Source organism: Balaenoptera borealis, assembly GCF_965194805.1.
Source record: "Balaenoptera borealis genome assembly, chromosome: 6".
In the NCBI taxonomy this organism is placed as follows: domain Eukaryota; kingdom Metazoa; phylum Chordata; class Mammalia; order Artiodactyla; family Balaenopteridae; genus Balaenoptera; species Balaenoptera borealis.
In genome coordinates, this window is record NC_138863.1 from 89,586,489 (window position 1) to 89,602,773 (window position 16,285).

Sequence of the window (16,285 nt, forward strand, 5' to 3'; positions counted from 1 at the left end):
AAAGTACAGTTTGCCCTTGATTTTCTTCATGTATAAAATATTACACTGAATATAAAGCATTTTATATGTACATATATTTACTATAATTTTTGACAGACAAGTCATCATATTTGTGAATGTATTCAACAACTGTAGTATAAAACAATGGCATGCTCTTTATGTTCCATTTGTTTTATTTTCTTTTTCCAGAACAGTCATGCAACAGTTCATTTTTTATGTGCAAAAATGGCAGGTGCATTCCCAGTGGAGGTCTTTGTGACAATAAGGATGACTGTGGCGATGGATCAGATGAGAGAAACTGCCATGTAAATGAATGCTTGAGTAGGAAAGTCAGTGGATGTTCTCAAGATTGTCAGGACCTTCCAGCCAGTTATAAGGTAGGCACGCATCAAAGACAGAAAATCATGTGACAGGTTAGAATTTGAGGCAATAAAAATGATTTCATCCAATATAGCTGTAAAACTTAAAGTCATTATAATATCGTTAGTTAAAACTATTTAAATGGAGAGTTTTTGTATATGCAAACCATAATAATAGTGTGGTATATAAATTGTGAGAATATACTCATGGAGACAAAAAAATCAAAATGTTTTCTAATAAATGCCGATCATAAAGAAAAAAGTAAGCAAAGGACGACCAGTGTTTGAGGAAGGTACTGCTGTTAACAGCTGCATAAATGTTTATGCAACTCTCTTAAATTCCCGTTGCTTCCTTCGTTTTCCCTCTCATACATCCTTGAAGTGGAATGGGCTAATCATTTATATACCACAACACTGGAGAATACAATATTTTTTCAAATAAACAGGAAGAAAAAAAACAGAGCACATGAATTATTAGGACTGAGTGCAGGTACACTAAAAGTAAATCATGCCCAACATTCCAATTGCTTTTTGTTGGTCCCATTTTCCTGAAGAATGTGATTCACTGACAAAATTGATTGACAGAAATAGCTTTTGAAAACATCTCTGTTTCAATATGTTGGAACGGAGGATGCATACAAAAAAACATATTGAAGTGGTGCATTAGGTTAAAAATCAATTATGTAAATGTGGGAAAACCTCAGTAAAAGCAATTCACCTGGAAATTAGTGTTTTTAACTGGACAATAGCTCTGTATGAATCAGCAAAAGGACATGGCTTATACGAACCACAGAGGCAGTCTAATCCAGTTTGGAGTAGTACAGAGTTCAGATTTTGTTCTACTGAGTTCTGCACTGATCAGAACATACCTGGGGTACTGTGCATATTTATGGACGTGACACTTTAAGAGGAACCTTGACAAACTGTACTGTATCCCCATTTTACAGCCAGTGGCATAAGGAGTCTGGAAAACACACCTTTGGAAGAAGTTTTACCAAGAGCAAAATGGCTAGTCAGCTGTATTTAAATATATGAAGTACTGGAATAGGGAGCGTACCTTTCTGAGTGGTTTCCAAGGTTGGAATTAGGAGTTGGGAAGCAGATTCTGTATAAGAAAGACTTTTTGAACATTAGAATTCTCTACATTGGAATGAGTTGCCAAATTTCTCACGTCTAAAAGTATTTCAGTTGGGACTAAGTGACTTTCTTTAAAAGATGCTAGAGAAAAAAAAAGTGTGTATTACAAAGATGCTTCGGTTTTTCCTTGACAGCCTTGATATTCTATGACAAGTCAGTTCTATCTAATGGTAAATTCGCCAAACAACCACTTTGCCATTTTTAATCTCTGAATTTCTGGTATTATGATTAACTTAACTACATTGGTCACTGTATATAGATATAACCTAACAAGTACTATAATCATTTTCCCCTGCGTAAAAATAGAGATAAAAAGTAAAATACCAAGAAAGTTATATTTATTAAAAAAGTTTTTAGACCCAATATTGTATTAAGAAGAATTTGTTAAACTTATAAGATTTAAAACACAAAAGCACGGACTCACAAATGCTGTATTATAGGTAGAAGGAAACAAGACAAATGAGCCAGGACAGCTCTTAATGTGATGAGTATATATGAGGTAATTAATTTTGGCAGTAAATGTTTTGAAACCCAATGAAGCAGAAAAAATTTTATTGGTGATTTATGTATAATCAATATAGAAATGTTTCCAAAAAAGTCAGGGAATGTGTTATAAAATTATTAGAGGTAATAGTTTAAATTTTGTCATGTTATAAATAATTATTTTTATCATATAGAATGTATATCTATCTATCCAGCTATCTGTCTAAAATTTAAATTTCAAAGTAGATTTATTTGTGTTTATCCTGTGTATATTTTTAATCTGTCATAATCTTCGTGGTAAAATCTAAAAATTACAGAATATGAAATAGTCACCTTTTGACATAACATCAAAAGTACGGTTTAATATTTTTTTTAATGCCTGCATGTAAGAAATACTGAGTGCCCAGAGATTCCATATTTGGAAAACTAGTTTTGGTAGAAGTAAGTCTCACCCAGAAAGCCATGATAAATCATACTATTTTAATTACTTTATAAGATTCCTCACAGAGAAATAATTGTTTATTGATACCTTTAAAATATAATTATTTTCTCTGACTTCTCTGAAGGAGTCATAGAATGAAATGAGAATTCTAGGTAAAATAGACAAACTGTTTAATTATTCAGAAGGCAATGTATATGATACCTGACAAAATTGCAGTGGATAATGTTCCTTAATATACAAACATGTCAAAACTAATGAATAAAATAAAACATCTACTGGGGGAAGCAAGACCAGTTCAAAAATGAAAGGAGCTAGGACGAGAATCATAAATAAGAGATTTAAGCAAAGATTCAAAACAAATATTTTATATATTGTGTTGATATATATGTTATATTTATGTTATATATGTCATTTTAAAACATATAATATGTTATATTTCTGACAATTTATTTATAGGAGATTGAATAAAAAATCTTATGTACAACAAAATGCTTATCTATTTTGGGAAAAAAATGTTAGCTGATGGGTTTCTCTTTTTCAGAGAATGGGGAAAACTATCCAGTAAACTATTTCTCATTACATTATCAGCAGAACATGACAACTCCTCCTTCAAATTCTGCAATAAAATGAAAATTGCTTATAAAAGCAAAATTTAGACCTTCTGGACTATGAACAATTTGCTGTAAAACAAATACAATTGATTTAACGATTCAAAAGGGAGTAATAACACTTAACTAAGCAAGAATCTTATTTGGATGGAAGGGTAACTTACCATGTGAAAATAAATGTACTTTTGGGAGATAAATAAATTTTAATGTGTATAAGATAACCAATATTTTCAAATATCACTAAAAAAGCTGCAAAGAAATTTTTCTGAATGTAATAGGAAAACTTTGGATAGCTATATTTGTTTCTGGTAGCTGTATGTTTCTCTATAAAAATTAATATAAATCAAGACAATTTGAAATAGTTCTTAATTATGAGAAATATTAACATGACATTGAATATATATATCTCACTTTCATAAAAATTTTCTTTTTAAGTGAAAGTGAAACATTTTTCAACTTTTTTTTTTATTAAATATAGATGAATCTCTCATCTTTTATCTCTGACACAAATGATTATTATTATTTTTTCATTCAATTTATGAATGTTAGGTTAGTAGAATTTCCCATAAATGGCTTTTAATTATTTGGGAGCAAAAACTGTTTTTGTTAAAACAAGGTTAACAAGACTGGGGAGGAAATTATCTTTTTTAAAAATCTTCTCTTTTAATAAACACATTAAAAAAACTTACTGTACACCTTAAACATCCTAGTTTCATTTGTTTATAGAAATGTTCATTGCATTTGGTAACTTTTACCTTCAAGAAATTAATTTTCCACAAATATGTTTTTATCCAAACTGACTATTTAATATAGTAGTTCTATAAGCCTGACGTTAGCCATTCAAAGTAATTTTCAGAAGCCGTATTAGGATTCGGACACTATTTATTTCTTTTCATAGTACTCTTTTTGAGAGGAATTTAATGCATTCTATAAAATGTCCTTTCACCTGTCCTGAAGTGCCCCTTGAATTCAACTCTACCCTGTGTCTGCCTATGTGTCTCTGGCTTCCACATGATCACATGATCTAATTTCCAGTTCTTTTCAGTGATATCTTTTTGTAGCCTTTCAGTTTCCTTTTTGAAAAATTTATTTATTTTTTTAAGTGTGGTAAAATATACAACATGAAATTTATCATTTTAACTGCTTTTAAGTATATATTTCAATGACATTTAGCATCTCTATTTTTTTTTTTTTTTTTTTTTTGACATAGGATAAGCACCAATTCCCCTGACTTCCTCATCAGGTAGTAGGATGAGTCTTCTCAAAAAAAGTAATATTGTCACAGGCTCAAATATTATGAGGAGAATTTGGAAAATTAAGTTGTGGATTTTGCTTTGATATGCTGGCTTGCTAGTGGATTCTGGGGATTACAAAAAGTTCTTTATAATCTTAGGATTATTATTGTATCTAATAATCTTAGGATTATTAGATAAATACTGGTATAAATTGTTAAAGATAAAAGTACCAAGAGCTTAAAGAGATTCATTTCTTGTAAAAGGACTTAGAAAAGGATATTCATTTATCTTTTGAGCACTTTCAGGTGAAGTTGATGATCCTTCTCCTCCACATAATGAACACCATTTTTTGTACTTAAAAATATTCTACCCCTCAATTAATTGTTTGCTGATTATTTAATAATAAGCACATATCTCTAATATTTTCCCAATAGATACAAAGGCTCAAATGTATACTATGAATAATTCTTGAATACTAGTTTTTCTTGACAACTTAGAGTTCCTACTTAATTCACTATCCTATTCAGTACTCACAAGCTCTTTTATTCAAAGGCCACTAAATAGTCTTGGTGAAGGTTAACATGTTCACAATCATCTGGCCAATTATAGGTTCATGTTGTATAATTATAATTCTATATGCTACTTGGCAGGGACTGAATATAAAACTGAAAGACCAATCACCGCCCCTTTTTATTTTCAGGAATGCAAAGACATATATGGTTGGTATGACATTGTGCTGAGAACTGATATGCCAGTTAGTAAATATCACATAATCATTAGAGGGTCATATAGAACATGATAGAGATGCTGAAAAAAAAAAACGATTTGATGATGCACATTGATTTAATTATGAAGGGGAAACTATGTTAATTTTATTATTTCTCCAGACATCAACATATTTGGTTAAGGACTCAGACCCTGCCAATAAATATTAATTGAGCCTTATTATTCGTTAAAAATTACAGAGAGAATCAGCTCTCCTACTGGCTTTATCTACACAATTTCACCTTTGTGCCTCTGGGTTTCTCATGGGTTAACTAATAATTGTGCATATATCATAGATTTCTGTTAAGACTCTAATGAAATAACATACGTGACAATATTAGTAGTCCTCAGAGCTCCACTTAAGGGTTAATCCTTATGATTATTAAAGTCTTCTAAAACCACAATATAATGCAATAGAAAAAAAACAAAACAGAAGAAGCTGATGGTTTAGTTTTGTTTTCCTTGCCATTCTCTAGCCAACATGGTTTGCTGATTGATGTCGGTTAACTTTTGTAATCTTGTCAACCTCAGATGATCAAATGATGATATTTGAGAGAATCCTTTTTTAATTTAAACTGTATGTAATTCTTATTAAAGTTTAATTTCTGGGGGACAGAAGGACTTGGCATTATCTATTATTAAATGATTTTCTTGCTTGAATCACGCTAAACGGATATCCAATAGCAAGAGACAGTGACAATGATATGAATTGATTATGCTTGTTTTTCATTCTCCAGTGCAAATGCTGGCCTGGATTTCAACTGAAGGATGATGGTAAAACATGTGTAGACATTGATGAATGCTCTTTGGGCTTTCCGTGTAGCCAGCAATGCATCAATACATATGGGACCTACAGGTGCCTCTGTACAGATGGATATGAAATACAACCTGATAACCCAAATGGCTGCAAATCACTCTCAGGTATCGAATTGAACTTGTCCACTGAGCCAGCCTCAGTTACACGTATGGATCTGATTTTGTAGCTATTCTTGTTGAATTCATTCCTCCTTGCTGTTTCTAAGAAATCAAAATTCTCCTCTACTTACCTTGATATGGAAATTTGTCACTCTGATATTGCACGTTGTCCACACACTGCTCTGTTTTTAATACCATTACAGTGGGGTCTTGTGAATTATTAAATGTTTTCTAGATTTTGAGAACAAGTAAAAAGAACTCTCTCTAGCACTGCTTCCTGTATCACAGGTTCTTGGGAGCAGGTTTGGCCAAGGCTATTAAAGAGCCTGTTGTGACAGCGTCCTAATATTTTTTTTCCTTCTCCCCTACACCACACACACACTCATACATGTGTGCCAAGGAGAACAACGGGTCAGTAATAATAATAGTACTAATGATGACAACAATAACAATAAATCAGGAATATAAGACTATTTGAATTCTTCCAGTGATTGAACAAGTATTATTAAACTTCTGTTTATTTCAAGCAGTGTGTTTGATTTGTGAATTAGAAAATTCAATAAAATATTAAAACAAATTATGATTCATCAGGGGAGAAAATCAAGCTTATTAAAATGATACAAAGTAATGTATAATAATAACTTAAATAGGCAGAAAATGGTGCATAATATGTCTCTATTCCTCTTACTGTGATATTGAGTATAATCAATTAAATAGCACTGCCAGTTTCTCATATACATTTATGTTGATAACAACATTTAAAAAACTAGATGTTTTCTCATCTACTTTCATAAAATAAATAAAAGGGATAGGAATTAAAAAGTTAGTTTTTTAACTGGTTAAAATTGTGCACATTATGGGGAAAAATAACTCTTTTCAATTTTTCATTCCACTCACTTATTCTTGGAATGGTCATCTCTGAATAAATTTGTGTATTATTTGGAGCCCATTGTTTTATTTGCCGGCCTACTTTTTTTTTTTTTTTGCCAGCTCACTGCTTACTACATCATTCATTTAGTGACGTGGGATAAGAAGAAAAGATAAAATCTAAAAACTAGTCAGTGTTTCCATTACTTTAAACTTTTCACAAAGGATTATGAAAAGGAGGTGAATGCTAATCATTTTAGTTTGGGTCTTGTTACATCATGTATCCATGCTATAGTGGTTTTCCATTAAAAGTAATAAATAGAAACTAATAACAATTTTAATATAAATATGAGTGTCCCTGAATAATAAATCTTTTGCTGAAGAGAGGCTAGATATTTTCCCCAAAACTTATTGAAATATAATTAACCTATAACATTGTGTAACATTAAGGTAATACAATGCATTCACTTGATATACTTGTATACAGTAATATGATTACCATGGTAGTAGTAGCTGACATCTCCATCACTTCACATAGTTACCACTTCTTTTTTGTGGTTAGAACATTTAAGATCTACTCTCTTAGCAACTTTCAAGTGTGTAGTACAATGTAGTTATCTATAATCACAATGTAGTGCATCAGACCCCCGGAACTTATCCATCTTCCAACTGAAAGTTTGTACTCTTTAAGCAACATCTCCCCATGTTCCCCACAATGCAGACCTTGGTAACTACTATTCTACTCTGTTTCTATGAGTTTGGCTTTTTTAGATTCCACATATAAGTGATATCATAGAGTATTTGTCTTTCTCTGTTTGACTTGTTTCACTTAGCATAATTCTTCAAGCACCATCCATGTTGTCTCAAATGGCAGGATTTTATTCTTTCTCATGGCTATACAGATCCCATTCATCTGTTGATGGACACTTAGGTTGTTTCCATGTCTCGGCTATTGTGAATAATGCTACAATAAATTTGGGAGTACAGATATAACTTTGATACACTATTTTCACATCCTTTGGATATATACCCAGGAGTGAGATTGCTGGATGGCAGTTCTATTATTAATTTTTTGAGCAACCTCCATTCTGTTTTCTGTAGTGGTTGCACCAATTTACATTCCAACCAAAAGAGCACAAGGTTTGTCTTTTCTTCAGTCACTGCCAACATTTATCTCTTGTCATTTTGGTGACAGCCATTCTAACAGGTGTGAGGTGATATATCATTATGGTTTTGATTTGCATTTCCCTGATGTTCAGAGATGTTTAGCCCCTTTTCATGTGCCTATTGGCCATCTGTATGCTTTCTTTGGAAAAATGTCTGTTCAGTTCCTCTGCCCATTTTTTAATAGATTGTTTATTTTTTGTTATTGATTTTTATGAGTTATTTATATATTTTGGCTATTAACCCCTTATCAGATATATTATTTGCAAGTATTTTCTCCCATTCCATAGGTTGCCTTTTCATTATGTTGATTGTTTCTTTTTTTTTTTTCTAAATTTTCCTTAAGAGTCAATTCTTTTTTTAAATTAATTTATTTAGTTTTGGCTGCGTTGGGTCTCCATTGCTGCGCACGGGCTTTCTCTGGTTGAGGCAAGCAGGGCTACTCTTCGTTGTGGTGCGTGGGCTTCTCATTGTGGTGGCTTCTCTTGTTGCGCAGCACTGGCTCTAGGCACGTGGGCTTCAGTAGTTGCAGCATGAGGGCTCAGTAGTTGTGGCTCACGAGCTTAGTTGCTCCACAGAGTGTGGGATCTTCCTGGACCAGGGATCAAACCTGTGTCCCCTGCATTGGCAGGCGGATTCTTAACCACTGCACCACCAGGGAAGTCCCGATTGTTTCTTTTGCTTTGCAGAAGCTTTTTTGTTTGCTGTAGTCCCCATTGATGATTTTTGCTTTTGTTGCTTGTGTTTTTGGTGTCATAGGCAAACAATCATTTCCAGGACCTGTGTAAAGGCGATTTTTCTCTATGTTTTCCTCTAGTTTCCTCTGCTGTTAAAATCTTATTTTTTATCTTTCCTTTTTTATTGTTTTTTTATCGTTTTAACAGTTTCAAATTTCAGGTCTTACATTTAAGTTGTAAAGAACAGAACTGCCTAAGTATTGAGGTAGAACATGACTGATTAATTTAACATTTATGAATGTAGAACTATATTGATAGGATGGCAAAGCAACTTTAACTTGAGAGACAACTCTTTTGAGTAGGGTTCTGAGTCTCTATTTAACCTCAACAGGAAGACTGGAATGATTAGAGGTGCTGCCATCACTGGTAGAAGGTGATGTCCAGCATCTGTGACACACATTTCTAATCTCTGACACAGAGTATGCTAAAACAGAGTATAGTGCCCTATGTATTATACATATACTGTAAAACTAAAGGCTAAAAGGAAGAAAATAATAAGTTTGAACATAAATTAAACAGGGCAATAACTCTATAACAATAAATGATTTACAATAAAGTCCTCATTTAATCACGTAAAGTGGCTACCTTTTTCATTGTTTTTTTCTAATTTATGCTGACATTAAATTTGCTTACCAGGCATCTAAGTGTATGAATGCATCTTAGAAACAAAGATGTTTAAAAAGAGTTTGATCTTTACATACATGAAGCATGGTTAGATTATTTTTATTATCTTTCCTAGATTCTAGAACAAATAATATACTAAGGCATGTTGGACAAATAAGAAGGAAATAGACTCTTACTTAAGAGAAGCTTCCAGGCAGATGAAAAATGTGTATGTAGGCAGTGAAACTCTTGGTTTTCACTGAAGTTATTCTAAGAGCATAAGCTGGTTATTTGATTATCAAGAAAGAATTTTCTGGTTATAGGAATGTTTAGCTGTACTGTAGGCTTCTAAGATAGGTGCAGATTATCCTTCTCTGAAATTCATTTAAAAATAAGATTTTTATCCTTCCCTCCACCCCTTTCCCCCTGGTAACCATAGGTTTGTTTTCTACATCTGTGTGTCTATTTCTGTTTTGTAAATAAGTTCATCTGTACCATTTGAGAGATTGGGATTGACATGTACACACTACTATATGTAAAGTAGATAACTAATAAGAACCTACTGTATAGCACAGGGAACTCTGCTCAATACTCTGTAATGACCTATATGGGAAAAGAATCTAAAAAAAAAGTGGATATATGTATATGTATAACTGATTCACTTTGCTGTATACCTCAAATTAACACAACATTGTAAATCAACTATATTCCAATAAAAAAAAAAGGAACGATAAAAAATAAGATTTTAACAGCAGGTGTTTTCCACTAATTTCAAATAAATTAGATAATTTAACATTCAAGAAGACTGAGGGAAAGAGAGGGATTTGGAATTGTCTAGATTTTCTGTACTGCACAGGCATCTGCTTTCTTTTCATATTGTTATCGGTAGAAGTGCTCAGGACGAATTTTTTAACCATTAATCTACCAGAGGGCACTGCATTTGAACTTGCATCGCTGTAGTAACTAAACTGAGACTAAGCAGAGTTGAAAACCATAAATACTAAAGTCTAATATGTTTCTTGTCTTGGTATTTAGATGAAGAACCTTTTCTAATTCTTGCTGATCATCATGAGATAAGGAAAATTAGCACTGATGGCTCCAACTACACACTTTTAAAACAGGTATGACATTTCCATGATGATTTCATAGTATTTAATACAGTCACTCTAGCTATGCATTAGAGCTGTAGCAATACCTCATAATTAGAACTTCTGAAGCATGTATTCATGGATCCATGCATGTATGCATATAAGATTGCCATAAACTTTGTTCTGTTTGAATTGTCCAGGTGATGCCTCCAATTTGTGACATCACACCATATCCAAGAAAGTAGAAGATGCAAACCATAGCTAATGCAAGGAAAAAACTCTCTTAAGAACAGCTAGTCTAGGGAAGGTATAAAATCTCTTTTAAGGTAGTTGTGCATTACCCAGATTGTCCCCCCAGACCCACAACCCTTGGGATTTAAAAATAAACATCTTTTCCAGAACCTCAAGTTTCTGTTCTTAGAACTAAGGAATAATATGGGATTGATGATCCCTAGCCTTTAAAATTTGGAATTAGCTAGGGAGCAAAAGTACGATTATAATCCAGTCATGGTTAAAAGGTTATGAGGTGCGTATATTCAGCCTTATCCTTTTCATCCCTCAACCCACCTACTTCAAGAGAATCTGGGCTACTGATCCATTTTGACGCTTAAGTTCTGTTGTCAGAGTTTACTCATATATACTATCTGAGATGAAAGGAATGATTTCCCTTTATGACAGGATGGAAATATGAATTGCTTCCCTCAACTTTTTTTTTCCCTCCCAGTCTGCAGTGAAAGTATCATAAAATCAAATCATTAAAACTAGACTGATTATTACATTGACTAGAGAAATCACAGTTAGTTTTAGCATATCTTTGATCGTCAGGAGAAGTAGCTTCTTTGGAAAGATGTGGCTTGTATCTGTCCTGCTGCAAATTTCTCTTTGCCCCAAACTGTGCAATAGTGACATGAATATGTGATAGCACTCTCTAGAACAAGTGTGCCAAAAATAAAGATATTTCTTGTTCTTGTAGTATGTTTATGCCAGCACTAGGCATTAGATGAAGAAGTCCATTCATGTGTTGATTTTTCAGCAACATAAAGAATACTTAACTAAAGATATTTTTCCACTCACTCCTGGGTACCTCCATTGCTATAGTTAGAGTTTCATTCATATTGCTTAAGAATTTAGTCTTACTTTAAGCGCAGATATTCATTAGCAAGTGTGATGTTTACTGTTCCTCACAGAATTGGATTTTGCAGCTTCTCTCTAAGTCACAAATTGAAAATGAAAATTTCACATGAAAATCCAGATTTCTGGCTACTCATGAAAAAATAGGAAGGTGTAGCATTGCTGGGTTCACATCCCTGAATGGACACAATCCAAGCTGGGTAGCAGCTGCCACTGTGATTTATGCCCATGCTCTCAATTCACCAGCATGCTCAAACTTTCCGTGTGCTTACCACATGCATACTTGTCTTATTCAGGAATGTCTGCGAGGTTTAGAGTCTTGCTCTTGAGTTTGGAGTGTGCCACCAATATCCACTGTATCATACTGCCTCTTTCTCTAATTATGCACCTTAAGAGATTGGGTAAAATACAAAATATTTTCATGTTGTTTGTAAAATCTAAACAGAAGTCTATTTAAAATACAAGAATTAGATGACTATATCTTTAAGAGATGAGTAATACCCATAGGGAGATAGTTTAAATTTACATAACTGCTTTAAAATGGAAAAATGTTTGTTTCCCAAATGGTTTTCTGCATTAATTTATTTTTTTCCAGTGCAGTATAACTTTAAGCTTATATCAAACTTACAAAATATTGAAAATTATCTCTTTCTCTTAAGTATATGTCTCCATACCCTTTCTAAACCTTCCAAGTTAGGTGTGCAAGCTATTGATTTTCTTGTATAGTCTCTGGAAAAGGGACATGTTTATTTTCTCTTTAATAAGTTTTTTGTTTTTGTTTTGCTTTCTTTTGTTTTTAGCATTTCTTCCTTTTAGACTGTGCTATCTCAAAGTGAGAAAGTTTTCTTTTTAGAATACTCTATAAGCTCAGCTGAACCACAAATTTAACTAATATAGCAACAATATTTATGATCTTCATGAAAGAACTATAACAGAGGTTCAGTGGTAGCTCCTTGCTTTATTTTCCAACCCTGTGGCTCAAGACATTTCTACTGCTATCCTTTTTTTTTTTTTTTTTTTGTCTTTCATGGATAATATATTATCAGGGATTGTTCTTAAGGGACCAAAATGATTTTTATCTCCACGCATTATGTAAGTCTATTTCATACAACCAAACCATTTTAATGCTCACATTCCTATAGTGTTTTTTTCCTGGTGATATAACTTTAGACTATTACCAATCACTAGTACATAAGTGGGGATGAATTTCAAACAGTTTCTTAGTGCAGTTTATGGAAATAAGGAGGGAGTGAGGAAGATAAGGACATGCATGAGGACCCTGAACACCTGTGTCTTTGGAGAGCATTTGTTAGTGGTGACCACTGAGTAAGGATGTAAAGACCCAAGAAACTAAAGACAAGCCTTAAAGTTTTGCTTATGGGCTGCTTGAAATATGTCATTTTTGGTAGGAAACTTATTTTTAACCACAATTTCATCATGGCATTACAGAAATTTTCAAGGAGTTCAAGGTGGTAAAAACCAATTTCTTCCTCAAAGATTTTGTCTACATATGCAGAGTGAAGTAGAAAATAGCAGTAATTGTTTCTCCACATTTTCTCTCAGTCAAAAATAAATGAAAAGACAACATCCGTGCCTTAATTATTTGGGAATTCTGTGTGTAAATAATTAGGAAGAACAATTTATCCTAATATCTTAAATTTTATTCTCTTTATCGTATTTAATAACAATCTCATGAAGCTTTATAGCATAAAATTATAACAACTAGTAGAATGTTTTTACCCTATATATTCTAAAACATAGTTGTAGCTAAGACAGCTATAACTTAAATTCGTACAACACGTTTAGAAAATGTACTTTAATAACATGGATTTTAGAAATGAAAATCAAGTAGCTTTCCAATATGTTATCCAATTCAATTCTAGCAGTGACTTTTATTCCAGTAAAATTGTATAGAGAAACAAAACACAATTTCCTAAATTAATCATCTTGAACCAAAGGGTGCAAGTCTTCAGCCACAGAAATAAAAGAAGCAAATAGGATTTTGATGAAACCAATTTTCAGCTCTGAAACCACTGGGATGACTCTAGTTTTTAGACATAATTTTGACCATGCCCTTGGCTGTTTTAATGTTCCTTGCATATGATTCTGTAGAGAGAGCTTTACTCTCTTTTCTGAAGGGATTAAGGGTAAAACTGTAGAAAAATGACCAGTTTGGCTGGAAAGATATGTCAGAATGCAGAGCTTCAATTTCTCTGCATTCACGGCTTTAATTTATTGTAGTTGACTTGCTAAATTTGGAATTGGATTTTCATTATCTAAATTGATTATTGTAAAGAAAGGAATAGGATAATTCTGCCATGACTGGGTATTGTGGGTAAATCTTTGCTAAGCTCAGAGACAAGTTTCTCTCCCATCTTTTCCCTATAGAGCTCTAATATACCCATCTGAATTGCCAGGCCATCACAGAACCCTAACCCATTTACCTTATTCTTCCAGTGAAAAAAGCATTTGAACAGAAAGAATATTGTAGACTACTGTTGAAATGAATTTATTAAACCCTCTACAGAACTTGGAATCCATTCAGTTTATATTTTAGAACCTCAATTGTACATAGATGACTTCTTAGATATGAATGCTTACATGTATTTAGTTAAGTAGTTCTCCAGTTATTAGGGTGTGAGTGAATAATTAATGAATCTTTTGAATCTGAGACTGAATATTAGTTGCATTTTTTTAGCATTTATAATCATTATTCTTGATTAGTGATGCTGTCAGTAAGACGTATACTTGCATTTATTCATCTGGGCATAGTGGGGTTAAGTGATTGCAGGTTAACTTTATAATCTAGAGCTGAAGAAAAGGAGATTGCTCCTTTTAAGCCAAATAAAAGCATAAGATTTGAACCTATGATTTTAGCACCATCACCGCTAGAATTTAGCCTGGCTAAGAGAAGAAAAAATCAGTATTTGCAAGAACCTTCTCTGAGTTGTTGCAAATACTGATACATAGGTCATCCTTAGTCTTGGAGATCATTGGAAAGAAATAAAATCTGAACAGCACTAATTTAGCTTTGGCCTGAGTTTTATTAAAAAAAAAATTATGTATCTCTGACTCAATGTTATTATAAAATTTTGAATTCTGAGTATAGATGTGGAAATGGAACTCAGAATTGGGAACAACCATCCTTCCCCAAACCAAACCGAAGCAAACCACAAAACAAACAAACAAACAAACAAAACTATCTCCTTGAAGATGCTAATCCTTACTTATAGGACTATAAGTACTCTTAAGCGACCCCTAAAACAATTTGAGACAACGACAACTTTAGGGTGAATATTGATGTAAAAAACTTACAACAGATACAGAGATATAACAAAGATCTCTGGGGCTTTGCCAAGTGTCTATGGTGTCAATTATTTTTTAGCACGAGTTTATATATTAATAAAATATTCAACTCTTAAAGCAAGTTAACACAATTGAAATCTTGATCCAAGTTTTGTTAGTCCATTGGGGTAGTGAATCTATGAGCAGTAACAATAGGTCAAAATTAAACCAATCTCTAAGCACTCATTTGGAAAACTCAACAGCTAAGAAAATTCTCAGATCCTGATGTACAATCCTCAAATCAAGTCACTGAAACAGTGGAACTGCCAAACCAAAGAGCTATAGTATCCAGAAACCCATCAGCTGAATTCATGTTCAATTTTGTTACCTGCTAAAAAGTGCATTAATTGTGAGTCTGAAGGAAGGGATTTCCTCACATTTCTACCATGTGGAATAAAAAGATGTTGACTACCCAGTTCCTCTTTGGTCAAATACTCACCTAAGGTTTTAACTTTTAAATTCTAATATGGCACTGTATTGCCTAATGGGCTACTTGAAGCATGAGAAAAAAAGAGAATGTTGTTACGTTGTTGAGACAAAGGCTTTTGGGAAAAGTAAAATTTTTAAACCTTCTTTTCTGACTTTCATCAGATATCTATCAAGAGCTCATCTTAAATTATTGGGGGTCGTCTACCTTTCCAATTTAGATGTGTGCTCATAATGGCATCAGATTTATATTTAATATTAACTTAAAGTGAGACTCTTTTCCTTTATCTCTCTAAAAGCAATTGTTTCCATGTTACTGGCTATTTACTTAAACCATTAGCTATAAACATTCCAAAATTTTTCCTACTTGGAAAATATTTTCAAATACAATAAATTATGTAACATCTTAAGTGTATGGTATAGAAAAAATGTAAATATATAATGCTTTTATAAAGAATTGGTATTCTCGCAAATGCTATTTATTGTAAAACTGTAACTACTTAGATTCAAAGGGAAATACTGATTCTTATGAATTCCTTAATCATTTTAAAACAATTTCTATTAACTATTATTCCAACATATTCTTTTTTATTTTTAGGGATTAAACAATGTTATTGGTATAGACTTTGATTACAGAGAAGAATTTATCTATTGGATTGATTCTAGTCGACCCAATGGCAGTCGCATAAACAGAATGTGTTTAAATGGAAGTGATATTAAGGTAACTAGACATTACAATGATGGGATTATTCAATATTTTATTTGTGTGGTTGAATTGAATAGAAAATATTATTTGATGGTAATGATGCAACTCATAGGATGTATTAGGTTGGTTTGAATTTCATGTTTGTACAGTGTAGGTTAATATATACTTTAAATATGAAATTGGAGGTTTTTATCCTTATGTTTCATTATAACACTATTACTTGCAATAAGGTAAAAATCAAATTGAATAAATAAAATTTGAAACCTTGTTCACA

The 16,285-nt window shown here is 32.6% G+C and overlaps 1 protein-coding gene across 1 annotated transcript in view; it reads left to right on the forward strand.

Annotated features, from left to right (window-relative positions):
- Positions 1 to 16,285, forward strand: part of LRP1B (LDL receptor related protein 1B) — a 1,905,856-nt gene that overhangs the window by 1,638,798 nt on the left and 250,773 nt on the right. Inside the window, exons 56-59 of the mRNA XM_082395829.1 lie at positions 190 to 377; positions 5,767 to 5,950; positions 10,351 to 10,436; positions 15,904 to 16,026. Coding sequence (XP_082251955.1) covers positions 190 to 377; positions 5,767 to 5,950; positions 10,351 to 10,436; positions 15,904 to 16,026 — 581 coding nt within the window. The remainder of the gene's footprint in view (positions 1 to 189; positions 378 to 5,766; positions 5,951 to 10,350; positions 10,437 to 15,903; positions 16,027 to 16,285) is intronic.